This window comes from Adiantum capillus-veneris, chromosome 1 (assembly GCF_014529385.1).
Source record: "Adiantum capillus-veneris isolate H3 chromosome 1, ASM1452938v2, whole genome shotgun sequence".
Lineage (NCBI taxonomy): Eukaryota > Viridiplantae > Streptophyta > Polypodiopsida > Polypodiales > Pteridaceae > Adiantum > Adiantum capillus-veneris.
The window spans coordinates 80,329,560-80,356,396 of record NC_140931.1 but is presented as its reverse complement, the minus strand read 5'-3'; the positions used below and the strand labels follow the sequence as shown (position 1 = coordinate 80,356,396).

The following is a 26,837-nucleotide window of genomic DNA, read 5'->3' as shown; positions in this document are numbered from 1 at the left end:
GGCCCTTGATGTCTATGATTTCTCGAATGATTAGGGCCAAGGCCTCAATACCACATGACATTGTTAGGGCGGAGCTCGCTGCTCCTCCGTTGGTAGTGGAGACACTCACTCAATCAGTTTCATTTATGCATAGCACTTGGGCTCTCCCTAGAGACAGATTTGATCGATTAGCACTAGAGTCTTCGCAATAGCTGGCATTGTAGGGAGATAGATCATGTTGGTATGCAGAGATGGCATCTCGGTTTCAATTACATGGCTTTCGTATGGATCGGCTACCCCCATTTCATTACTCTTTGGATGCACCCTCGATCTCCCTCACTAGGGCAGAGATTACCAAGGCTTATTAGGTAGGACTTGATTCAATTGGATACGAAGAGGACATGGATACAACCTACACATGAGTTGAGTACGAAGATGGCTTTCTATAGAGAGCATCTTCTCCAGCTTATGGAGGATGATTTTGTGATCAAACGAGGATACATGGATACTCATCTATCCCATGGGATACGATGTGCTATTGGTCAGATACACACATCCTCACATCAATTAGAGATTGAGACAAACTGATTTAGAGGAGTACCCATTGAGTCCAGGATGTGTGCGAGATAGAGCTCGAGACAAAGCGACATTACATATGTCATTGCCCTGCATACTATGAGATACGAGTTCGCTTTCATTGTCTATTCAGAGAGGGTTTTGGACCACTTTCTAGAGTCATGAGATACCAGGATCAGGGATGCCTCGCATTATACTTATTACAGATTCACACACACAGAGTTCTTCTTCAAGAGGGTCACAATGAGAGAGATCCAACGACAGCGGCATATTATAGATTTCTACTAACATAGAAAGGTGTTCGAGCAACTGCCACAACATAGTAGCACTAGAGGCATACTGCTTGACCGGGCAATAGAGTTGGGGCGGTCTCGTTGCCCATGGATGAGGGGGCCCTCTCGACATTGACACAAATTGCAATAGAGGATCCATACCATACTGGTGTGACATAGGAGCTGTCCCGACATAGAGTGCTTACCTTGGAGGACATTGAACCTTTATAGCCTTTTGGATACTGATGTATATGTATATGATGCCTCTATTGTCAGAGAGCTCCATTGTATCAACTCACCTTTGTATTCCCTTTGTATAAGCTTTCAACCCACCCCTACCCACTATTTTCTTTTCAGTTCTTTGTACTTTTTGTACCCAGACCTGGTATTAGATTCACCACATATAACCTTTTGGTCTCATAGGTCATTTTGGCCTTTTGAAGACATTACTATTCTCTCTCTCTCTCTCTCTCTCTCTCTCTCTCTCTCTCTCTCTCTCTCTCTCTCTCTCTCTCTCTGCATGCTAAAACATGCGATATAGGACAAGGGAGAAAGACATACTTTTTGTGTGTGCCTTTATTTAGTTGTTGAATAGGTCCTTCCATGAAACAACCACATTGACATTCTCTTCGTTTTGTTTTAAAACGCCTTGGTGAGTCTTCACCTTGCTTTTTGAGCATGTCCTTATCAGCTCTTGTTCATGAAAAACGAGTGTCTATTTTATTCTCCTATAACATTTTGTCAAAGTCGACGATGCAGAAGCATATAGCAATGGGGAGAATAGGTAGGAGAGAGAGAGAGAGAGAGAGAGAGAGAGAGAGAGAGAGAGAGAGAGAGAGAGAGAGAGAGAGAGAGCGCGCTAAGCCAACCAAGTGGGCAATGAGTTAGTGATTTACAATGGGGGCAAGGTGTTTCTTATATACTAGCGTGGGGGCCCTTAAGTACCCCCCTTAGTAAATTGCCCTACCCAAGACTTTCACAAATAAGTAAAATAAATACCTAAAGCCAAAATAAATATTGGGATCACATTGGGCTATTCACTTGAGATGTTATAACTTAGCACCTTCTTTGCAGCTCATAGTGGACATATATAGTAAGACCAAGTCAAAGAAGAACCCACCATCAATACCCCAGAGGGTCCGTCCATTGGATACATCTCGGTTATGCAACCTCCAACTTTTTTTTTAATAGAAGAATTCCATCTTGAGCATTGATTTCCTCATAGAAAATTGTACAGTAGACTACACTACGTCCAAGAATCCCCATTCATGATCTGCGAACACCAAGTCAATGAAGAAGCCACCATCGATACCCCAAAGGGTCCGTCCATTGGATACACCTCGGTTATGCAACCTCCAACTTTTGTTTAATAGAAGAATTCCATCTTGATCATAGCTTTCCTCATAGAAAATTGTACAGTAGACTACACTACGCCCAAGAATCCCCATTCATGATCAACGAACACATCATGTTCAAACATCCCTAGACAATGAACTTTGAAACACATGTTGTGCATAGTTCGGCCAACAATGATGGATTGTTTGCAACACATCCATAGTGTTTTGTATACGTTACGTTGGTTCCTTGCCCGATGCATGTGCCTTGAACTCTGAGCCATGGGTTCAAACATCGATAACTTCAACTTCAACACATGGGTCCAAATCCTTTGTAGGGAGATTCTTTTGCACCTCTCTGATGTTCACAAGCCTCTTCCTGGTCGAAGCTAGTTGCGACAATGGCCACCTAACTAGAAATTTGGCGTTGTGGTCACTGAGGCTATCACCACATGTGCATGCCAATCTTCTTTGCGAAATCTTTATCACTGCTATCTCTATCGGACTTGCCTTTGCCTTTGTCCTTTTGTGAGTTCTTGCTTTTGCCTTTGGCTTTGCATTCCCAAGCTGAACAAAGCTGTCTCGAACCTCATGAGTACCGAGACAACTAACTGAACAGTGGTCTTATTGTCCTTGTCAACCATGCCTTGGATGACGTTTGCAAAATTTGAAACTTGCCTTGGGCGTTACAATTCGGAGGCAAATGGGTTGACACATCCCTTGAGAACTTAGTATGTGCCAAGGCTGCTAATTGAGTACTAGCCTTGTTGTCCTTGTCAAGCTTGCCTTCGCCTCTGTCATCTAATGAACTATGAATTTACGTTTGGCTTTGCAAACCCGAGCCCAAACAATTGGTAGCTTCCTTGAGAAGAACTTCATCCGTGCATAGGGCACTAAGCGCGTGCTATTCGGTTCACTTTCCATAGCCTTTAGTTGGTATTAGTCATTTGTTGATATCGTGGCTTCGTGGAACATCTACCATGTTGGCCTTTGCCTCGCGTAGAAGTCCACTTATTCAACCTTGCAGAATGCTCGCTAAGACATAGCCTTAGAACATGCCAACCGAAGGGGCATTGTAAAATGCTCCCAAAACGCTATACACTTAAGGCCCACTCTGTCATTGCATTTCATAATTTCTGAAGATGAGCCATCGTTGGGGGTCCTTGTCTCCCACTAAATCAACATTGGTGTCTCGAAAGGCACACCCAAAATGCCTCGACTTCACACAAAACTCCCAATATTTCAAGACGTAGTGTAGGTAAAGCATACACAACCTCCAACGTTTTAGAACATCAAGGAGACCCGTAGTCCTCAAGGCCATTGCAGCTCCGATGCTCCTACTGACGACATCTTAAAATGTTGCACAAAAAGATGGCATCTAAAAATGTTGATGACTCCCCGACGCTAGCTTCTCATGCTCTAGTGTTTTAGAACATTGTAACAAAAACTGCCACCCACTTTCGCCTTGCGTTCAAAGTCGACAATGCGGAAGCGTAGAGCAACGAGGAGAATGAGAGAGAGAGAGAGAGAGAGAGAGAGAGAGAGAGAGAGAGAGAGAGAGAGAGAGAGAGAGAGAGAGAGCCAACCAACGGGGCAATGAATAAGTGATTTACAATGGGGGCAAGGTGTTTCATATATACGAGTGAGACTCCCTCGGCCTTCGGCGGAGTGGCTTCCACCAGCATATGACATAGAGGGTGTCATTACCCAGTGGTGCATCTTATATGCTACGACATGTACGCTATTTTCTTGAGATTGCACATTGCTTGATCTCAGCGAAATGCTTGAGAGATAGATGCACATGACCAAGGCTCCCACTAGCAAAAGTGTTAAACCACTCACGACATGATGTGATGTAGAACGTTGCATACTCATCTAGCAGTCATCGAGAGCAAGTTGCATCTCTATCAGACATAAAAGAAAGAGTAACGCTGGAGATAAATGTGACATCCCCGTTACTAGTATATAAAGCCACTTCTCTAGCTTATGTCAAAATTGGCTCTGCATTACACATACATCTGCGTTTGAGTCTAAAACAATGACGTCCAATATGTCATGTGTGACCACAACCAATATCTCAAGTGTCGGCATGAGCGAGACCGCTGTCTCTTATGAGTCGTTGTCGGGGATTCAAAACTGTCACACATATCGATTGCCATGAGTGAATGTCAAAGTGGGATAATCAAGAGCTATGGCTCTACAACATGTATACGGGCAATGTGCAAACCAATGCCAAAGAAAAGTTTACCAAAACTTGGAACAAAAGAAGCTCCTTGTGGGAGACAACGCTCTCAGAAAAGCTCACTGGCACTCATGGTGCTCAAGCGCATTAACACATAAAATCTCCTGTAGTAGTATAACCACACTGTGCTCTGCAATTGTCACACTGATGCAAGTCTCAACTGTCAAAAGTACATGGAATTTGTAACCAGTGACTACTTGTAAATTGCATATAATAGACACGATCGGAATATTTGTTGATAAAATATTGTGCATGCTACCTATAGTGCGAGTATACACAAATCTCACTCTTGCGTGTGTGGATACAAGAACATAATCCATGTCCAAAAACAAATATATATTTGTCAATATGGGAGCAAAGTCGACCACAACAAGAGAGAATCACTATCTCAATTGGACCACAAAAACATAAAGAACTTTTATGGCAATGAAGTCAAAACTATGGCGAGAAATCTAAGAAAAAGCGAACAAAGTTTGACCTGATACAAATCTCAACTATAAATCGCATCAAAGATGTCGAAGTGAAGGAAGCTCTCAACCACTATAAGCTGACAAAAAACTAATATGGCAAAGTGAGAGTAAACCTCGACCACTATAGTCTTCGAAAGAGGACTCTAAATCATAAACCATAATATTACTCAATGTTAATGAGTAGAAACACCAAAGTGGCTCTGCAATGTCAGATACGATGGCAACCCGCACTCAACGTACATCAATGGAGTGTCTGCGCATAAACAAGCACTGAAAGTGGTGTAATCCAGAAAACTGATCAATGCGAGAACAATGCTATTAAGAGAGGTCACTAGCACTCAAAAGTGCTCGCCAAAATGCATATATAATGGACATTAACCATGGACCATAACCATATACAAATCGTTTGCAAAGATCATAAATCAAAGCACAAAATCCCTACCAAAAGTGTCATATGAGAAACTTGTGAAAGAAGTGTTAAGTTTGGAGCCTGATTTACCCTTGTAATTTTTTGTGGTAAAAGCGCACATTTGTAAGGCCCCCATTATGAAGAGAAGCCATCGAGACTTTTTTTTCCCTCGCGGGAATATCCCTTTTCGTCGGAATATTATGGCCGGACGACAGCCGGAAAGTGGTTGAAAAACAACCAGTCGGTTGGCCGATGGCCTACCGGTAGTCAATGGCCGGTGGCCGGTGGTCGGAAGTCAATGGCCATTGGCCGGTGGCCTGTAGTCAATGGACGGTGGCCGGTGGTCGGAAGTCAATGGCTGGTGGCCGGTGGCCGAATTCAAAAGCGGACTTGTCTTCTCAAGGGCGGCCACACATGGGCGGATTGAAGGGTCCGATTTGGACTTATCTACACAAGGGCGGCTACACATGGCTGCCTCTCATGAGCGAGGGCAGCTCTTTTGGCCTATAAAAGGAGGCCATTTCTACACACATTTCATAGTGTGAAGTTGATGCAACAAGGTGAGTGTGAGGTGGTGAGAGTGAAGCAAGGCGTGAGCTCCATTAAGGGTATAATCCCTTTGTAAACTACTTCTTGTTTTGAAGTACTAAAGCCATTGAGTGGCGGCTTTCTCGTGGACGTAGCCCACATTGGGTGAACCACGTATATCGTGTGTACTCTCTCTCTCTCTCTCTCTCTCTCTCTCTCTCTCTCTCTCTCTCTCTCTCTACTCTATAATCTCTTGTGTGTGAAATCTATCTCTTTCCATTAAGTAATCTACTTAAATATCTATTTAGCTACGTCATATTTCCTAACAACTGGTATCAGAGCAAGGTTTTCTCGTAGCTAAGTTATATTAAGGAAAGGATTCCTTGAATTGAGTGGGAGTTATGGAGGAGGAAGGAAGCTCAAGATTGAGAAGTTCAACGGCAAAAACTACCAACATTGGAAGATGCAGATTGAAGACTATCTCTACCAGAAGGACCTCTATTTGCCACTAGGCGGTCTTGCAAAGAAGCCCGCAACGATGGCAGATGAAGCATGGATTGTCCTTGATCAAAAGGCACTGGGAACAATCCGGTTAAGCTTGGCGTCAACGGTGGCCTTCAATGTTTCGGAGATGAAGACCACGGAGGACTTGATGAAGTCACTTGACGACTTCTACGAGAAACCATCGGCATCCAATAAGGTATTTCTTATGAAGCGCTTGTTCAATCTAAAGATGACAGAGAATGGTTCAGTTGCAGAACACCTAAATGACTTTAACATAAACATAAGTCAACTTCGATCGGTGAAAATCAATTTTGATGACGAAGTGAGAGCTCTCCTTATACTATCATCTCTACCGGATAGTTGGGACAGCCTTGTGATGGCTGTAAGTAATTCTATTTCTCGCACAAATACTCTTAAGTTTGATGATGTTGTGGGTGTTCTCCTAAGCGAGGAAATACGAAGGAGAAGCACAGGAGAATCATCAAGTGCTGCACTGTCAGTGGAAACAAGAGAAAAGCCTAAGGAGAGATTCAAAACCCAAAGGATCGTGATCGCTCAAGACGGAGCAAGTCACGCACAAAGTCAGTTCTTGAATGTTGGAACTGCGGAAAGAAGGGCCACATCAAAAAGGATTGCTGGTCCAAGAAGAAGAAGGAGACTGAGTCGACAATGTGTCTAATTCCTGGATAGTAGATTCCGGGGCTTCATTCCATGCGACACCACACAAGCAACATTTCCAAGATTACACCAAAGGTAATCTTGGGTATGTATACTTGGGAGATGATGAAGCTTGTGAGATTGTCGGCAAAGGTACAGTTTCTGTCAAAACTGCTAACGAAAATGAATGGAAGCTTAAAGATGTTAGGCATGTTCCTTCTCTTCGGAAAAATTTGATCTCTACAGGACAATTGGACGATGAAGGTCACAACATTGCATTTGGAAACAAACGGTGGAAGATCTCAAAGGGATCTTTGGTGGTTGCCAAGGGAGAAAAGGTCGGTACACTTTACTTGTGTACTGTTAGCACGCAACCTTTAGCTTGTCACTATCGGCTTGGGCATATGAGTGCCAAAGGAATGCAAATCCTTCAAACAAAGAAGCTTCTACTAGGTTTGAAAGAAGTGGACTTAGAGTTCTGTGAAGATTGTGTTTATGGTAAACAAAAGAGGGTAAAATTTCAAAAATTAGGAAATGAAAGAAAAAATAAAAAACTTGAGTTGGTTCATTCTGATGTTTGGGGTCCTGCAAGTACACCATCACTTGGTGGCTCATTGTACTATGTAACATTCATAGACGATGCGACTAGAAAAACATTGGTTTATGTCATGAAGAATAAATCCGATGTGTTTTGCATATTTCAAAGGTGGAAACCCTTTGTGGAGAATGAAACAAGTACCAAGGTTAAATGCCTCAGATCCGACAATGGAGGCGAATATTGCAGCCAAGCTTTTGAAAGCTTTTGTGCTAACAATGGCATTCGGAGGCAAAAGACAACCCCAAGGACACCTCAACAAAATGGGATTTCGGAAAGGATGAACAAAACAATCATGGAGCGAGAGCACGAAGCATGCGGCTACACGCAGGCCTACCGCTTGAGCTTTGGTGGCGGAAGCTGTAAGTACGTCTGTGTACTTAATCAATCGGTCACCCTCAACGGCATTGGATGGGGGAGTTCCAGAAGAGGCATGGACAGGTAAACCGGTGAATTATGCATTTCTCAAAGTATTTGGGTGTGAGGCTTTTATGCACATAGATAGAAGCCTAAGATCAAAGCTAGATGCAAAGTGCAAAAAGTGTCTCTTCATTGGCTATGGAGAAGGTGACTTTGGGTATCGCCTATGGAATCCTGAAGATGGTAAAATCTTAAGGAGTAGTGATGTAATTTTTAACGAACAAAATATGTACAAAGATTACTTGGAAAGAAAACAAACAAAAAAAATAGGTGATGAGTACATGGAGCTTAAGGACGGTGAAGACTCAAGGACTGCAAACGGTGACAATGTGCAACAACGTCAACCAAATGAGGAGCCTCAACCTATTCCCTGAAGATCTATAAGAGGAAGTAGACCTCTAGAAAGGTTTGTTCCTTCCTTCAACCATCTCTTGATCTCAGATTCTGGAGAGCCGGAATCATACGAAGAAGCTATGCAACATGAATCCAAAGAAGAATGGACAAAGAGCATGCAAGTTGAGATGAACTCACTACATCGCAACCAAACATGGGAGTTGGTTGAGTTGCCTAAAGGTAAGCGGGCACTTCAAAACAAATGGGTGTACAAGGTGAAGGAAGAAGAAGGTGGGAAGAAAAGGTACAAGTCTAAGCTTGTGGTAAAAGGTTTTTCTCAAAAAAAAGGTATTGACTTCAATGAAATATTTTCTCCTGTTGTAAAAATGAACTCAATTAGGCTTGTCTTAAGCCTTGTGGCTTCTCATGATCTAAATCTCGAGCAAATGGATGTAAATACGGCATTCCCTCACGGTGACTTAGAGGAGGAAATCTACATGCTTCAACCAAAGGGGTATGAAGTAAAAGGTAAGGAGAAAATGGTTTACAGATTAAAGTAGAGCTTGTATGGTTTAAAGCAAGCATCAAGACAATGGTACTTGAAGTTTGATCGATGGATGTTGGATCATGGATTCACAAGATGCAACTCGGATCACTGCGTCTACACGAAGAATTTGGGAGATGGAAATTCATCATCCTAATGTTGTATGTTGATGACATGTTGATTGTAAGTGCTAACATGCAGGACATCAAAGACCTAAAAGAGGAGCTGTCTAAATCTTTTTTAATGAAAGATTTAGGTGCTGCAAAGAGGATACTTGGTATGAAAATATCAAGAGACAGGACGAAGAAGACAATAAAGCTATTTCAAGAAGATTACATCAAGAAGGTACTAGAAAGGTTTGCAATGCAAAATGCAAAACCAGTTTCTACACCTTTGGCTGGTCACTTTAAACTAACGAAGGATATATGTCCAAAGACACAAGAGGAGATAGCCTATATGTCTAAAGTTCCATATGCTGCAGCGGTAGGTTCTCTAATGTATGCTATGGTCTGGACAAGGCCAGACATTGCACATGCAGTGGGAGTTGTGAGTAGGTTCATGGACAACCCAGGTAAAGAGCATTGACAAGCTGTGAAGTGGATACTTAGGTATCTAAAAGGGACAACAACAAATGCTTTGTATTTTGGAAGAACTGATATTTTTCTAGAAGGGTATGCTGATGTAGATATGCAGGTGACAAATATAGTCGAAGGAGCACTACTGGCTATGTGTTCACGGTTGGAGGCACAACAGTAAGCTGTGCTTCAAAGCTGCAGAAAGTGGTTTCACTTTCTACCACGGAAGCAGAGTATGTAGCAACGACAGAGGCAAGCAAAGAAATTTTGTGGCTTCACAGATTCTTAGAAGAGCTTGGATTCAAACAAGACAATTGTGTCTTGTACAGTGATAACCAAAGCGCTATCCATCTTGCAAAGAACGCAGCCTTTCATTCAAAGACAAAGCACATTAAGGTGAGATATCACTTCATACGCACTCTTTTGGAAGAGGGACAGCTAAAGCTAGGAAAGGTGCATACAAGTGAAAATCCTGCAAACATGTTTACAAAGGTGGTCAACAAGGAGAAGTTGAGCTTTTGCTCATCTTCAATCGGCATTCAAGGATAAGAAGCCAGGATGGAAAGCAGTCACAGGTTTAGTTTGGAGATCAATCTCCAAACCAAACTTGTGGAAGATTGTTAAGTATGGAGCTTGATTTACCCTTGTAATTTTCTGTGGTGAAAGCGCACATTTGTAAGGCCCGCATTATAAGGAGAAGCCATCGTGCGTAAAGGAAAATCACTCGCCGGAAACCAAAATTTTCACGGCCAAAAAATCAGGGGCGACTTTTTTTCACTCGCCGGAATATTATGGCCGGACGGCGGCCGGAAAGTGGTCGGAAAACAACCGGTCGGTTGGCCGGTGGTCGGAAGTCAATGGCCGGTGACCAGTGGCCGAATTTAAAGGTGGACTCGTCTCAAGGGCGGCCACACATGGGGGGATTGCAGGGTCTGATTTGGACTTATCTACACAAGGGCGGCTACACATGGCTGCCTCTCATGAGAGAGGGCAACCCTTTGAGTCTATAAAAGGAGGTCATTTCTACACACATTTCATAGTGTGAATTTGATGCAACAAGGTGAGTGTGAGGTGGTGAGAGTGAAGCAAGGCGGGAGCTCCATTAAGGGTATAATCCCTTTGTAAACTACTTCTTGTTTTGAAGTACTAAAGCCATTGAGTGGCTGCTATCCCGTGGACATAGCCCACATTGGGTGAACCACGTATATCGTGTGTACTCTCTCTCTCTCTCTCTCTCTCTCTCTCTCTCTCTCTCTCTCTCTCTCTCTCTCTACTCTATAATCTCTTGTGTGTGAAATCTATCTCTCTCCATTAAGTAATCTACTCAAATATCTATTTAGCTACGTCATATTTCCTAACAAGAAGCTCCACCTGTGTGCTTGAAAAAACACGTTTTTCAAGAGACCGCTTCGATGGTGTGTAAACGTCTCCATGATTCTTTAGCCAAATCTACCAAATACTTCAAACCTCAAGCTTTGCATAAGCTGAAATTCATCTTCAACTTAGAATTTATGTAAACTTTGAGCACCCGCCGTGCTTCCAAAAGTGCATCAAATTCGTACACTGCACCAAAATAGAAAACCTAAAATTTTTTTGGTATACAATCAGTTCGAGCTAAATATCAACAAATCGGTAAGGAATTTGTAAAAAATTCTTTTACAAAGTTGTAGGCTATGTTGAAATGCAGGGCCATGCAGTACACAATTTTCATATCTACCTTCTACAAGGAGAAAAACAAATTTAAAAATAGTATTGTTGCGCATACAATTTTCAGGGCAGCATCTTTATCTACAAACTATCTTCCACACATCACTTCTAAGCTTCCACAAGAGCATACATTACTCTCAACTAAACTCACACGATCCCATTGTGTTCTCACAAAGCTTCTTTGTTTTTTCTTATCTATCCACCGCCAAGAGTGAGCAAGCTATTGCCTCGAAGCTCTCAATGCCCCATGCTCCCCATGATTGCCATGTGGTGTGATACCAATTGTGAGTGCGCAAATGCGGTGCGTGTGCGCGAGGGGGGGGAAGAGAGAGAGAGAGAGAGAGAGAGAGAGAGAGAGAGAGAGAGAGAGAGAGGAAATAGGATGTGGCTAAATAGATATTTGAGTAGCTTACTTAATGGAAAGAGACAAATTATCCACACGAGAGATTATAGAATAGAGAGAGAGAGAGAGAACACAATGTACGTGGTTCACCCAATATGGGCTACATCCATGGGAAAGCAGCCACTGAATGGCTTTAGTACTTCAAACAAGAAGTAGGTTACAAAGGGATTATACCCTTAATAGAGCTCCCGCCTTGCTTCACTTTCACCACCTCACACCCACCTTGTTGCATCAACTTCACACTCCAAAATGTGTGTAGAAATGGCCTCCTTTTATAGGCCAAAAGGGATGCCCTCTCTCATGGGAGACAGTCGTATGTAGCCGCCCTTGTGTAGACAAGTCCAAATGGACTCTCCAATCCGTCCATGAGAAGACAAGTTCGCCTTTGAAATCGGCCACCGGCCACCAACCAACCGTTTTTTGATCACTTTTCGACCGCCGTCCGGCCATAATATTCCGACGAAAAGGAATATTCCCGTCGTGAAAATTTTGGTTTTCAACGAGTGATTTTTCTTCACGCACGATAGCTTCTCCTCATAACAAAGGCCTTACAAATGTGCGTTTTTAATACAAAAAATTAAAAGGTGTAAATCATGCTCCATACTTAACAAGAGAGAGAAAGCATATGACGTGGGTGAAGCAGCTCACTATAATATGTATGTGAGAGAGTCCCTTATTCTTCTATCTAATAAGAATAAGGTGTGTACAAGTGATGGATGATCGGATACCTTTGGCTCGTCCGATTGGGTTAAGAGGCACACCGCCTTTACCTCATGAATTATCTTAGGTCATATTATTGCAAGCTCAATGCATGTGATAAATGTGTAGAAGATATAGCATGTGTGTGTCTAATTCAAAGATATTTGTAGATGGAGAACTTTGGCATGAGCATTTGCGCATGTGAATCTTGCAGTTTATTGTGTTTGCAAAAATTCAAGTTGGTTACTTTCTAAGTGTCCCTTATGAAACACCATCTTAACATGTTTGGATGTTATACTTTGGGAAATACTCAATGTTTTAAAGTTTAGATAATGGTTCTATGAGGTCTTTTTGCAATTGGAGCTAGCCCACATTAGCGACATTTGTGGTCTGAGACATGTTCTATATTTTGGCAAACCTTTTGTAGTACACAATGTATATAAATTTAATTGAAAGTCCAAAGTGTTTACATGCTTCAAAAAATTGTAATTTATAACGAAAAATGTTTCTAGTTGCATTGTGGACATCTTCCATTTTGATCGAGAGAGAGAGAGAGAGAATATATGCCAAAAGATTTTAATGCATTTTTGGGTTAGTTATGGAAGAAAACACCAATGTACAATGTGATAAACCTCAACAAAATGAAGTGAGAAAAAATAGGTCATTATGGAGATGGAATGATGTATTACTTAAACCCACATATGTTTTGACTCAAGGTTTTCATGTGTGCTACATAGGTACTAATAGGTGTCACATTCATAGAGGAAAATGGAGATGCCATGATGCATAGTCAAAAGCCAAAGTTGTACATGTATTTTGAGTTGAGGCAATCATTTGTGCCAGATAGTACTTAATAGGTGTCATTTTAAAGCTTTTTAATATATCACTATGATTAGATCTTTGCATAACAAGAAGCCTTCAATTAGCTACTAGTGTATCTTTATTAATTTGGCCTATGCTTTAGTGTTTATAAGACAACATTAAAAATCATTTGTGAAATGAATTTTATTTGGCTATAGTTTGAAAAGCAGGGGCCAACTATATCATGCATAGCTAAAGCTTATTTTGATTAGTCAAGTAGTATATAATGTGGAAGATGATATGTGCCATTCTTGCAATGTAGCAAACATATACATGTTTTGTTACTTGGCATCAATGTTCGGGAAAAATCATTTTCACAAACATACAAAAATCCCTCCAAGACAATTCTGAACTAGAAATTTTACAATACTAGCCAGTATTTTTGTAAAATTACACCATTTTCAATGTATTTTAAGCGGAATTTTCTCCTTCTTGCCCTCCCCTTAAGCAGCTACTTTGATTTTGCAACCGGCTCAAGGCTAAGCTGAGGCACACTTTTCCCAAACACTGCTTGGCATGTATGATACGCAATCGTCTCATTTTAGTGGTAGCCAACTTGGTCTTTGCATGGTTTTCCTCTTGGCATAAACTCCATTAGTACTTAATGAGCTTTATGATGAAAAATAAGTTGGAAAGTAGCATTGATTACCATAAGGCTTCAATTGTGGACAAAGGGTCTACTCCAAGAGAAAAACACTGAGTTTCGGTTGAGACTTTTGCTTCCACTTATTATATGGTTTCCCTTCATAGCATTTGTGCATTGGCTATTCATAATAATTGGAAGTAAATCGATTGGACGACAAAAGATTGTTTTTGAATGGTGTTGTACATTGGCAGCTCATAATAAATGGAAGTAAATAAATTGGGAATTAAAACTATGTTTTTGAGTGGTGATTTACATTAGGAAGTGTATGTAAATCATAGCCTCTTGGGTTTTTTCAAAACCAAAAGAAAACAAACTGTCTATAGGTTAGAATTTGTATGGTTTGAAATAAGCTTCTTTTGCTACTTGTATGAAAAGTACTTTTTTTTTTTTTTGGCAAAACTCACAATTGTGAGTGATTGTATTAGAAAGAGAACAGAAAATTACAGATCAATCTCAAGCCCAGGCCAAGCCTTAAGAGACGGATATTGCATCAGATTTCACAACCATAAAGGCTTTGATCGAATGGCTTGTGTTGTCCAAAACCAATCATCCGAGTCATAACTTTTAACTACAAATAGTTTTAGAGTAGAGTTAATTAGAGCAGTTTGCATATCAACATACCAATGGTGTGTTTTGTGGATCAAGTTGCTCACTAGATCTATGATGAGGCGCACACTATTGATTCTAACGTTGATTTGAATGCTTCGTTTGAGATTCAAACTTGAGACTCTTGCATCACTAGTTGGGCATAATATTTAAGCAGTGTGGAGGTATTGTTTTGTGTCAAACAAATTATATTTAGACATTGTTGCATGTACTTGGCCTTGACCAAGCCTTGTGCTATGCCTATGGAGACAAGCTTAAAGCTTAGTTTAAGAATGCAAGAAACTACTTTGATAACTCAATATCAACAAACTCTTGGTTGCCTTTTTTTATGTATGCATTATGAGGCTCGATGTTCAACAGACCATCTCACATGTGAGCATATTTATGCATAGCATATGCTTTAAAAATTGGCATGATGTTGTTTCTTTCGCTACTTGAGTTCTTGGATTATTATATCCCAAGGGGAGTCAGTGCTTCAAGATTTACATGTTTGTTTGGACATAGATTGGATTAGTTGCTACGATATTGGTGTGTCTACAAGTAGTTTTGCTTTCGTGCTTGGTAACTCAAGTAGGCACGATGTTCAATAGACCATCTCACAGTGAGCACATTTATGCATAGCTTATGCTTTAAACATTCGCATGATGTTAAGTGCTTCTTTCACTACTTGTGCTCTTGGATTATTATATCCCAAGGCTATGTTGTATTGTATGCTATATAAGGTATGTATAATACACTTTAATTGGACGGTTTATGCAATCCTCCTAATTAAACGGACGTATTATTTGGTGCCACATCAATCAAATCACCATTATGTATAATTTCTTAGCAATTCGATCAAAATATAATTTGATTAAAAAAATGTTCTATATAGAGTCATACTCCGCGAGCCTTTAACCATTGTGGGCATGTTTAATGAAAAGTTTGCCTTGAGTTCACTTCAAAGGTGAAACCCCCCCCAAACCCCTATCCAAAAAAAAACTTTTTGTTCATTGAGCTATTAATTAAAAAAATAAATAAAATATATATATATATATATATATATATATATATATGTATATATATATATATATGTATATATATATATATGTATATATATATATATATATATATATGTATATATATGTATGTATGTATATATATATATATATATTTTTTAAAGTTAAATTAGTAGTTACTTCTTTGTGTAGGGCCAATCTCACACTTAAAAGTAACTTAGGTAGACTTAGATCACGGTTGCCTGCTAGTGTAGATGAATGCTCACACTAGAGATGATTTAGGTAGGTAGAATAGTAATCGCTTGTTTTGTGTAGAGTTTGATTCACATTTGGAAGTGATTTAGCTTTGTTAAATAGAAATTACTTGTCACGTGTAGAGCTTGACTCACATTGGAGGTGACTTAGACAGGTAGAATAGTAATTGCTTGCCTTGTGTAGAGTTTGACTCACATTTGGAAGTGATTTAATTAAGATACAAAAAATTACGTATAATGAAATATACTTTATACACATAAATGCATATAATATGAGAATATACGTTTAATTGCCTTATATATGTATAAAAATGATTATACGGATGTATAAATGCAAGTTAGTACATCATTGCTTCAAGATTTACATGTGGACTTAGATTAGACTAGTTGCTATGATATTCGTGTGTAGTGGTTTTGCTTCATGCTTAGTAACTCAAGTAGGCTCAATGTTCAATTAGACCATCTCACATGTGAGCACATTTATGCATAGCCTATGCTTTAAACATTGGCATGATGTTAAGTGCTTCTTTCACTACTTGAGTTCTTGGATTATTATTTTCCGAGGGGAATCAATGCTTCAAATTTTACATGTTTTTTGGAGCTTAGGTCGAGTTAGTTGCTATGATATTTGTGTGTCTACAAGTGGTTTTGCTTTGTGCTTGGTAACTCAAGGCATCATGGTTGACCTAGATGGGAGGAAGATGAGTACAATAAGTTAGCTACGGATGCATGCGCTTGGCTCAAGCATTACTAATATTAGGAAAGACTCTCTATAGGGAAGATTAGTGTGGCTTATGTACTCCCTACACAAAACAACCCAACAGATGCCTCGTGAGGTTAGAATCTTTTTGAAAGGTTTGAGCTTGCTTTCTTTTATGGATGATCAATTTTCTAACGCTTAGCACTTTCCTACTCATAAGTACGAGCTCTCATGCTCATCACAACACTCCCAAGGGGAATTTGTTACCATGGTGTGTGAACACGCTTAGAATTGTCAAAACTCTTTTTCTCTCAATAGGGGATACATCCTCAATCCTTGAGCATCACTTAAAACACGTTTACATGCTAGGTAATACTACTTCCTATGTTGTGTGCTCTTAATATTCTTTTTCTACAAGCTTTGTACGTGCATTTCTCCAACCCTAAAAGTCGAGCACGTTCATAAAATAGAACTCTTGTGGAGAGGGGGAGAGATATAGTCAAAACAATGTATATAATCATACATGGCTATGTCCAGAGAAGATTTTCTGCAAACAAAACCTCTACTTTCCTCTCCTTTCATATGCACAAGGAATTGACCCCTCATTTGTGCACCTGGAGTAGGTCTTGAAAGTTTTAATTTAGTTTTGGCAAAATGTCAAATTTCTTATAAGATTTCCAGCAAATTGAAATCCTTGGAATGTTCCAATCCACATTCGTGGCTAATGCCTACTAACTTGAGGGACATTCCCCAAAATCCAGGCAATTGCATGGCGACCGGCGGAGGCCAGGAGCCGTGCGGGAGCATGGATTCCGGGCGAATGGTCTGCAAGGGACCATTCCTGGCCAACAAGTGTCAGAGGGAAGGGGGCCAGGTAGAAGATTAGGACAGCCAGAGGTTGCAACACCGCTGCAGGAGATCAGTGACCACAGTCTCCACAGGGCTGCAGGATCGGTTTTCGCCGACGATGGTCAGTGACAGCAGATAGCCTGCTGACGTGTAGGCAGCACAGTACAGCAACTTCCATCGGCACAAACAGCTTCAATTCCAATTTTTGACTAGTTCAATGCTCAATTATCGACTTTTTTTCTTACCAGTTTTTCTCAAAAAACACCCAGGTGAGGCAATGTCACACAGGCAAAGCAAGAGGATTGCCAGACAGTTGATCTGCATGTTCAATCAATGACAACAAAAGCACCATTCTGCAATGGGAGACGTCACCGTACTTGTATCTTACCAATGACCAAATCTATACAAGTAGACAGGTTTTTGCTTAGCATAACCACTTGTAAAATTTACAATTGATAAGGAAAGGCTAATGTAGCCTTTCAGTGTATCTTTGTTGGCACTGCCTTTCGGCAGAAAGGGAGGGCGTGTGCCGAGGGAGGTGTACAACGGAGTCCCCTTCATGTTTTGAAAGGTACGTGTATTTTTCTCCCTCTCCTCTCTCTCTCTCTCTCTCGCCCCAACCGGAGTCGATGGCAGTGAAGCAGCCATCGACTCCGGTTGTTAGTGAAGCAGCCAGGTTGAAAAGAAGCTTGCAAGGACATGATAGAAAAATCAACAAGATGGGATATCACCTTCAAATGCCCCGAGACCCGACCTCATCAATCCCTTTCGCTCAATCAAGACCTGCTCAATTCGATATCTCCTAGCAACAAGAGCACTGGAACTAATCAAAAGTGAAACTAGACTTAGAATTGTGACATCGCATGCGAATCTAGTTGGAACCAAAACTCTGATTCCAAAGCTCAAAATGCTGCAGCTGATCTTTTGATATGCTAGGTCTTATACTCCTCATGGCTTCTTGGAAATCAATGTATTTTAGAGACCGAACTTGATCTGCCTTCACTGTGTTTACATGTGAACCCAGCTCACGAATTGGCATCATGGCTGCCTCTTGGCATAATGCATGGAGGTCACTTCCTGAATAACCATCAGTAGCGTGAGCGATACGCTCAATGTCTGCCTGAGGAAGGGAGTATGCAGTTCCTCTCAAAAGCTTGCTCAAAAGCTCCTTACGAGTGCCGAAACTCGGTAAGGGCACATAAATTCTCTTGACCAAGCGTCTCCGAACTGCATCATCAATCTCTTCAGGCCTATTTGTTGCACCCATTATAACAACACGGTCTTCGTCGTTGGACATGACACCATCAAATTGTATCAAGAACTCTGACTTCAAGCGCCGGCTTGCCTCATGCTCGTTGGAGCTTCTTGCAGACATGATACTGTCAATCTCATCGATGAATATCACTGAAGGTTGTCTGACCTTGGCAACACCAAAAAGCGCTCTCATTAGCTTCTCTCCCTCACCTACCCACTTTGATGTCAGAGAAGATGCACTAATGCAGAAAAAGGTTGCTGAAGACTCTGAAGCCACAGCTTTGGCCAACAGGGTCTTCCCATTTCCAGGAGGACCAAAAAGTACCAGCCCTCTAGCAGGCTTTCTTAGCCCTGTAAAAAGATCACTTCTTCTGATTGGCAAAGTGACCATTTCCATCAGAGTCTGCTTTGCTTTGTCCAGTCCAGCTATGGAATCCCAATTCACAGCCGGACTTCGATCCAAAATCTCATTTTCAATTACCGCTGCGAGTCTGGAATCAACTCCCTTAGGTAACAAAGCCTCGTTGTCGGATGAACTGTTTGCACCTGTTGGCGATGTCGACCCAGAACCTGATGAACTTCTAATCAACGAACCTCGTGCGGGCTTGGCTACTCTTGGATTGGGTGCTGGTAAAGCCTTCCCCACACTCGCACGTTTTTCCCGGTTCGCCAGTACTTGAAGCCTTTGATTCACCTCATCCCGCCACTTTAGCATCTTTTCTTTGTACATGTTTGTGGTCTCCGAAACATGACCTGCTGGCAGTGATCTGCATACTGACAGACCCTCTGCAAGCACTAGCTGAGCGGCCTTATGATGTTGAATCGCCTCTCCTGTAAGCCCATTTTCTTCTGTGTGCAGTGCTTTGTCAATCTCTGCTTTTGCCAGACTAAAATAGCCTTTAAGCTTCTGTTCTGCCCGTTGCTTCCCTGTTTGATAAGGTACCAAGGAGCTTGTAGGGTCCTGTCCTTCATTCATCCACTTTGTGTTCCTATGATTTTCTTCCGTTGGAGGAGAAAAAACCAAGGAAGAGAGTTTTTCAAGAGCCCACATTAAAAAGCTGCGGACGAAACTGAGATATCTGCAGTGATGCCTTTTCAATTAGCAAGCATACTCATCCTGAAGTCTCATCAGGTCCTGCAAGAAGCACGGAAGTCCATGCATACATTTCAGTTTTGAGGCCTTCAAGCTACACAATGCTAAACATATGACAAGGGGGAGAAAGCTTAAAGGACATTATCTTTCACCTTTTGCAACCACCAAGATACTCTTGGAAACACATCCTTGCCTCTACTTAATTTCATAGCACTTTTTAATTGTCGACATTGCGGTCATGTTTGTGACTTGTACCGGCTCCCCCATGTTTAAAAGACTTACCCTATTTCAATAACAACTTCCTACAATCCATCATGCAGAAACGACACACCACAATCAAAACAAGCTTATGGAATCCAAAACATGCTTACCTCTACAGAGCCTCACCCCAAGCCTGAAGCTAATACCACAATGGAATCAAGAGCTGACCACATATGCTTGAAAATTCTGGACGTATAAAATGAAAGAATATCATACCCGTATATGAAAAAACATACTTGACCAAAAGTTCTTTGAAAAAGGGGGCTAATAAATAAAATCGAACCCCTAAGTTCTAAGGATTTGATGTGACCTTATACATAACATTTGCCGCATGCGAATGTACGATTTCTGACTTTGAAGTTCGAACTACTGATCATGTTCATTTCAAGGGTTCTCACTTTCTTGATCTTGTGTGTCTTGATCTATTATCAACGGACGTTTTCGGTCTCTTGTATCAATGTTCTACTTCAGACTTTGAAGCTCTCAAATCTCAACTTTTAGGGACTTGCATTTCAATTTTTATTGATGTTTATACTCAAAATGTATTGGAGTAAATTTGAAATTACAGACTGATCTCTACTATAATTAGGGTCGCATATGGCTCAACTCCAAGGTCTGAACCCTACTTCAACCACGCTTCCATATCTCTATGATATTGATGTATGGTTCACATATGGAAAGACTATGGCGCTGACCACAAAAAATGACGTCCCATACCACCAACCACACCCCCTTTAATGTGTGCATCTTTTAACCACACCACTTTTAGTGTGTGAATAAAGATGCGAAAGACTAAAGTCCAAGGGCAGTGCTATAATTCTAAGTGTACTGAAGAGGTGAGAAGCTTGCTGCTTGCTGTGCCCTTCCTCCTTGCACGCTACCTCTCGCTATCCCTTGCCCTAGGGCCCCCCCCAAAAACCCCTCTTTGCCTCGCGTTGCCCCTGCTCGCCAAAATGCATATATAATGGACATTAACCATGGACCATAACCATATACAAATCGTTTGCAAAGATCATAAATCAAAGCACAAAATCCCTACCAAAAGTGTCATATGAGAAACTTGTGAAAGAAGTGTTAAGTTTGGAGCCAGATTTACCCTTGTAATTTTTTGTGGTAAAAGCACACATTTGTAAGGCCCCCATTATGAGGAGAAGCCATCGAGACTTTTTTTTCCCTCGCCGGAATATCCCTTTTCGTCGGAATATTATGGCCGGACGACAGCCGGAAAGTGGTCGAAAAACAACCGGTCGGTTGGCCGGTGGCCTACCGGTAGTCAATGGCCGATGGCCGGTGGTCGGAAGTCAATGGCCATTGGCCGGTGGCCTGTAGTCAATGGACGGTGGCCGGTGGTCGGAAGTCAATGGCTGGTGGCCGGTGGCCGAATTCAAAAGCGGACTTGTCTTCTCAAGGGCGGCCACACATGGGCGGATTGAAGGGTCCGATTTTGACTTATGTACACAAGGGCGGTTACACATGGCTGCCTCTCATGAGAGAGGGCAGCTCTTTTGGCCTATAAAAGGAGGCCATTTCTACACACATTTCATAGTGTGAAGTTGATGCAACAAGGTGAGTGTGAGGTGGTGAGAGTGAAGCAATGTGTGAGCTCCATTAAGGGTATAATCCCTTTGTAAACTACTTCTTGTTTTGAAGTACTAAAGCCATTGAGTGGCCGCTTTCCCGTGGACGTAGCCCACATTGGTTGTTGAAGACTCTGAAGCCACAGCTTTGGCCAACAGGGTCTTCCCATTTCCAGGAGGACCAAAAAGTACCAGCCCTCTAGCAGGCTTTCTTAGCCCTGTAAAAAGATCACTTCTTCTGATTGGCAAAGTGACCATTTCCATCAGAGTCTGCTTTGCTTTGTCCAGTCCAGCTATGGAATCCCAATTCACAGCCGGACTTCGATCCAAAATCTCATTTTCAATTACCGCTGCGAGTCTGGAATCAACTCCCTTAGGTAACAAAGCCTCGTTGTCGGATGAACTGTTTGCACCTGTTGGCGATGTCGACCCAGAACCTGATGAACTTCTAATCAACGAACCTCGTACGGGCTTGGCTACTCTTGGATTGGGTGCTGGTAAAGCCTTCCCCACACTCGCACGTTTTTCCCGGTTCGCCAGTACTTGAAGCCTTTGATTCGCCTCATCCCGCCACTTTAGCATCTTTTCTTTGTACATGTTTGTGGTCTCCGAAACATGACCTGCTGGCAGTGATCTGCATACTGACAGACCCTCTGCAAGCACTCTAGCTGAGCGGCCTTATGATGTTGAATCGCCTCTCCTGTAAGCCCATTTTCTTCTGTGTGCAGTGCTTTGTCAATCTCTGCTTTTGCCAGACTAAAATAGCCTTTAAGCTTCTGTTCTGCCCGTTGCTTCCCTGTTTGATAAGGTACCAAGGAGCTTGTAGGGTCCTGTCCTTCATTCATCCACTTTGTGTTCCTATGATTTTCTTCCGTTGGAGGAGAAAAAACCAAGGAAGAGAGTTTTTCAAGAGCCCACATTAAAAAGCTGCGGACGAAACTGAGATATCTGCAGTGATGCCTTTTCAATTAGCAAGCATACTCATCCTGAAGTCTCATCAGGTCCTGCAAGAAGCACGGAAGTCCATGCATACATTTCAGTTTTGAGGCCTTCAAGCTACACAATGCTAAACATATGACAAGGGGGAGAAAGCTTAAAGGACATTATCTTTCACCTTTTGCAACCACCAAGATACTCTTGGAAACACATCCTTGCCTCTACTTAATTTCATAGCACTTTTTAATTGTCGACATTGCGGTCATGTTTGTGACTTGTACCGGCTCCCCCATGTTTGAAAGACTTGCCCTATTTCAATAACAACTTCCTACAATCCATCATGCAGAAACGACACACCACAATCAAAACAAGCTTATGGAATCCAAAACATGCTTACCTCTACAGAGCCTCACCCCAAGCCTGAAGCTAATACCACAATGGAATCAAGAGCTGACCACATATGCTTGAAAATTCTGGACGTATAAAATGAAAGAATATCATACCCGTATATGAAAAAACATACTTGACCAAAAGTTCTTTGAAAAAGGGGGCTAATAAATAAAATCGAACCCCTAAGTTCTAAGGATTTGATGTGACCTTATACATAACATTTGCCGCATGCGAATGTACGATTTCTGACTTTGAAGTTCGAACTACTGATCATGTTCATTTCAAGGGTTCTCACTTTCTTGATCTTGTGTGTCTTGATCTATTATCAACGGACGTTTTCGGTCTCTTGTATCAATGTTCTACTTCAGACTTTGAAGCTCTCAAATCTCAACTTTTAGGGACTTGCATTTCAATTTTTATTGATGTTGATACTCAAAATGTATTGGAGTAAATTTGAAATTACAGACTAATCTCTACTATAATTAGGGTCGCATATGGCTCAACTCCAAGGTCTGAACCCTACTTCAACCACGCCTCCATATCTCTATGATATTGATGTACGGTTCACATATGGAAAGACTATGGCGCTGACCACAAAAAATGACGTCCCATACCACCAACCACACCCCCTTTAATGTGTGCATCTTTTCCACACCACTTTTAGTGTGTGAATAAAGATGCGAAGGACTAAAGTCCAAGGGCAGTGCTATAATTCTAAGTGTACTGAAGAGGTGAGAAGCTTGCTGCTTGCTGTGCCCTTCCTCCTTGCACGCTACCTCTCGCTATCCCTTGCCCTAGGGCCCCCCCCAACCCCTCTTTGCCTCGCGTTGCCCCTGCCACGCAACAGCCTTATCCTCTAGCGCCCATCCCCCTTTGCCCTTGCGAGCCGTCTGTGGGTTGTTTCAGCCTACTGGTGGCCTACTTCATTGCCGTCGCCCTCTTCTTTACAGTAGCACACACAGAATGGCGGCCCCACCTCAAAGGAACTCTACAAAAGCCCCCTTGTCCGACACCGTGGAGCTGACCCTTCGACTCGCTGTTTTGCTAGATGAGCAAGCAAGCTTGATGGGGGAGGTGGAACGTCTTCAAGCTGCCTCGGTCATTTGCAATATTGTGGGCACACGGCCCAACAAAGGCGAGGTTTGAAACTCCCTCCAAGCCCGACTCCTCACCGAAGTGGGTAAGATCATAGATGTGCAGATTCTTAGGAGAGGTTACTACCATAAAGAGTTTGAATCTCTAGAGATGGCAAGCAAAGTGACTTCGATGAGCTCGCTACGTATCCGAGCAGTTTGAGCTTTCTTCAGATAGTGGCACCACGGCTTCGACCCCACTACGGATAAGCTTAGGGAGGAGACAGATTTCTTATCTCAGTCTACTTCCCAAGCTTGAGGCGAGAATATATGCCCTTGCTTTCCAGGATTTGTTCCATGTTTGTAACGATCTTGAGCATCAAGTGTGGCCAAGGCCACAAGGTTCCCCAATGTGCGGGTTTTTGTCCGGATCACACATACACTTCCAAAGGTGGTTTTAGTGTCTCGGGTGAGTATGGTTGGAGCACACAGAAGAGTGCGGAGTATTGGGGCCTCAATTTATCTCTCTTTCACATGTACACGCAGACACGCTTACAAAATCTCAATCTCAATCTCTCTCTCTCTCTCTCTCTCTCTCTCTCATCAGATAATCTCGATCGTCAACAAACGGCCAGATGACCTTTATAACAGTAGCAGACTTACCGATTCATGTCTGGAGGCCTGTAAAGAAGTCCTGGCGGTATTCGAACGCAGCAAAACACTCTCTCTCTCTCTCTCTCTCTCTCTCTCTCTCTCTCCGTTTATACATTACTCTGCGCAGCCAACGACTCTTACACGACAAACCATAACTTTCGTTGAAGTCTGAAGGATGACCTTCTATAAATTCGACTGGAAAGGTCTCATGTCTCCATTACAATTTTGGCCTTAGGCTGGGTTCAGATTGCGCATGGCCATAAAACAAGCTATATAGAAAAAATTGCAATCACATGGCATGCATCAATCTTCGGCCTCCGAATCATCATCAAGCCACCTCCATCATACTATGGAGGTTGCCTTCTCAAAAGGCGTTGTCTCTTGGGAAAGAGGAATGTGTTCCTTGCATTTGTCTAACAGCGATAGCGAGTTCAAATGCATTGCCCAAGAGGGCCTAGACGGCTTACCAACCTCCCCTTGCATGTCTCTTTGCATTCCAGAAGTGGCAAGAGGCGGAGGACATCTTGTGAAGTAAAATGTGTGATGACCCAAGATATTTTGCGACAATTAGTTTGCTAATTTCTCCATTTACCCATGAATTTCAAGCAAATTTTATACGGCTTCCAATGTTGTATAGTGTCGAAAGTACTATACAACATGTGTGAAGAGGAGGCTATTGGAGCTGAGCTAGGCCTAACCATGCCCTTCTCAACTAACTCATGCACTTACCACATAATCTCCTCTTGTTGAGCTTGAGAAACTCTATAAGGAGGTTTGCTAGGTGGTGAACTTCCTGGAAGAAGTTCAATTGCATGGTCATCAATGCCTCGTTTAGGAGGTAATTCACAAGGGATGTCGTCAATAAAGACATCTTGAAATCCCTTGAGAAATTTGGATAACTCTAAATCTTTGTGATTGTTTATATTTTCTTTTGCTAAAGCATTAAGTTCATTTTGAGAATCTTTAACAAAAATCATGTACATGAAAATAGAGCTCTTTATTGACTTATTGAAAGCTTGCGTATGTACAATGGGTATGGTGTTACCCAACTCCTTAGCATCTATGTACATATCTTTTTCCCTGTACTTAAAATATATTTTTCTTTCAAGGAATTTAACATTGGCAGCCATGCGATCAAACCATGCCCCTAGGATTATATCCTTGTGCTTGAGAGCAGAGATAAAGAAGTCCTCTTTGTCCACATAGCTTTGGACATGGAGCATCAATTTCTCGATTAAGGGAGCGACTGAAGCTTCTTGCCCCTTGAAAGCACCATCTTCGGGTAGGAAATCTCCCATCTTATAGGCTTGGATACCTAGCTTGGTGGCCAACTCTGTGGATATGAAATTGTGAGTAGAACTAGGGTCAAAGAGAATAAAAGCATCATGTTCTCTTACCTTTCCCCAAGCATGGCATAGAGGAGATCCTTTGTGGTGAGCTTCCTCTTCTTGGATTTTGACCAAGGTAGCTCTAGGAGGCTCATGGCAGGTGTTCTTTTGGGGGCAAGAACGATATGCATGTCCTTGCTCGCCACAATGGTTATCCTTGCGATAACGCTCAAGCTCTTCAGGAGAGAGTTTGTTTTTGCCTTTGTAAACTCCCTTCTCCTCATCTTTGTTGTTATTGGAATTTCCCTTAGGAGACTTTTGGACATTGTCCTTTCCCTTAGGCTCATTGGAACCCTTGTCTTCCGTGGGCTTAGGATTTCTCTTAGCCCTTGTTTGGAAATTGATTCATGAAGCCACCATAGTATGGTGTACGACCACAGATATGGTGCGTGGCCTTTGGGAGTTAACTTACTTCGCCATTTCTTCAGTTAAGCCCACACAAAATTGTTGTTTTTGCTCTCCAAAATCCATCTTTTTGAAGACAGTGGCTTTGAGATGTAAGTCCCAAAACTTGTCTACATGTTTATGAATGGATTCGTAGGGAGAGAGCTTCAAGTTTCGCCATTCGGTGAGTACTTTGTCTTTGGCATCGGTGGCCAAAAACTGCTTCATAATGGAAGCTCTTAAGTTTTCCATGTTTGTGGAGCTTCACTGTTGGCCAATAGGCTAGACCACCATTGCCGGGCGGACTTTTGAAAATGCATAGCTACATGGTGTAGCTTAGAGGACTCCGTGAAGCCCTCATCTCCAAACGCTGCATCAAATGGATGAAAGCCAAGACTTTGTCCGTAGCACCAAAGGTGCCATCGTCGGTAAGGAAAGAGATGCTCTTTCCTCCCTCTCTGAACTTCTTGAGTTTGGATGATCTCTTCCACGCAGCATAGGGTTTTCTATGGCCTCTTTTTTGTTATGGTTCAAAAGTTGCACCATCGCTTTCTTTAGAAGATGAAGAATTTGAGGAAGATGAAGAAGAGGCTGACCTGTTTCTCGCCTTTTCTTGCCTTGTTCCTCCTTGTCTGCACCATCACTTTCTTCATAAGAGGAAGAGGA

At 42.0% G+C, this 26,837-nt stretch overlaps 1 protein-coding gene and 1 pseudogene across 2 annotated transcripts; both read right to left on the bottom strand.

The window, feature by feature from the left end:
* Positions 1–17,562: 17,562 nt before the first annotated feature.
* On the bottom strand, positions 17,563–19,791 carry LOC147465044 (uncharacterized). Its single transcript, XM_086517688.1, has 2 exons — positions 19,661–19,791; positions 17,563–19,550 (listed from the first exon to the last, which is right to left on the bottom strand). The coding sequence occupies exon 2, from the start codon at positions 19,464–19,466 to the stop codon at positions 18,033–18,035; it is 1,434 nt and encodes a 477-aa protein (XP_086373814.1). The 5' UTR covers positions 19,467–19,550; positions 19,661–19,791; the 3' UTR covers positions 17,563–18,032.
* A 1,625-nt stretch (positions 19,792–21,416) lies between these two features.
* LOC147465043 (uncharacterized) lies at positions 21,417–24,367 on the bottom strand (annotated as a pseudogene). Its single transcript, XR_015188838.1, has 3 exons — positions 22,680–24,367; positions 22,461–22,591; positions 21,417–22,350 (listed from the first exon to the last, which is right to left on the bottom strand). The product of XR_015188838.1 is annotated as an uncharacterized LOC147465043 (transcript).
* Positions 24,368–26,837: the final 2,470 nt, after the last annotated feature.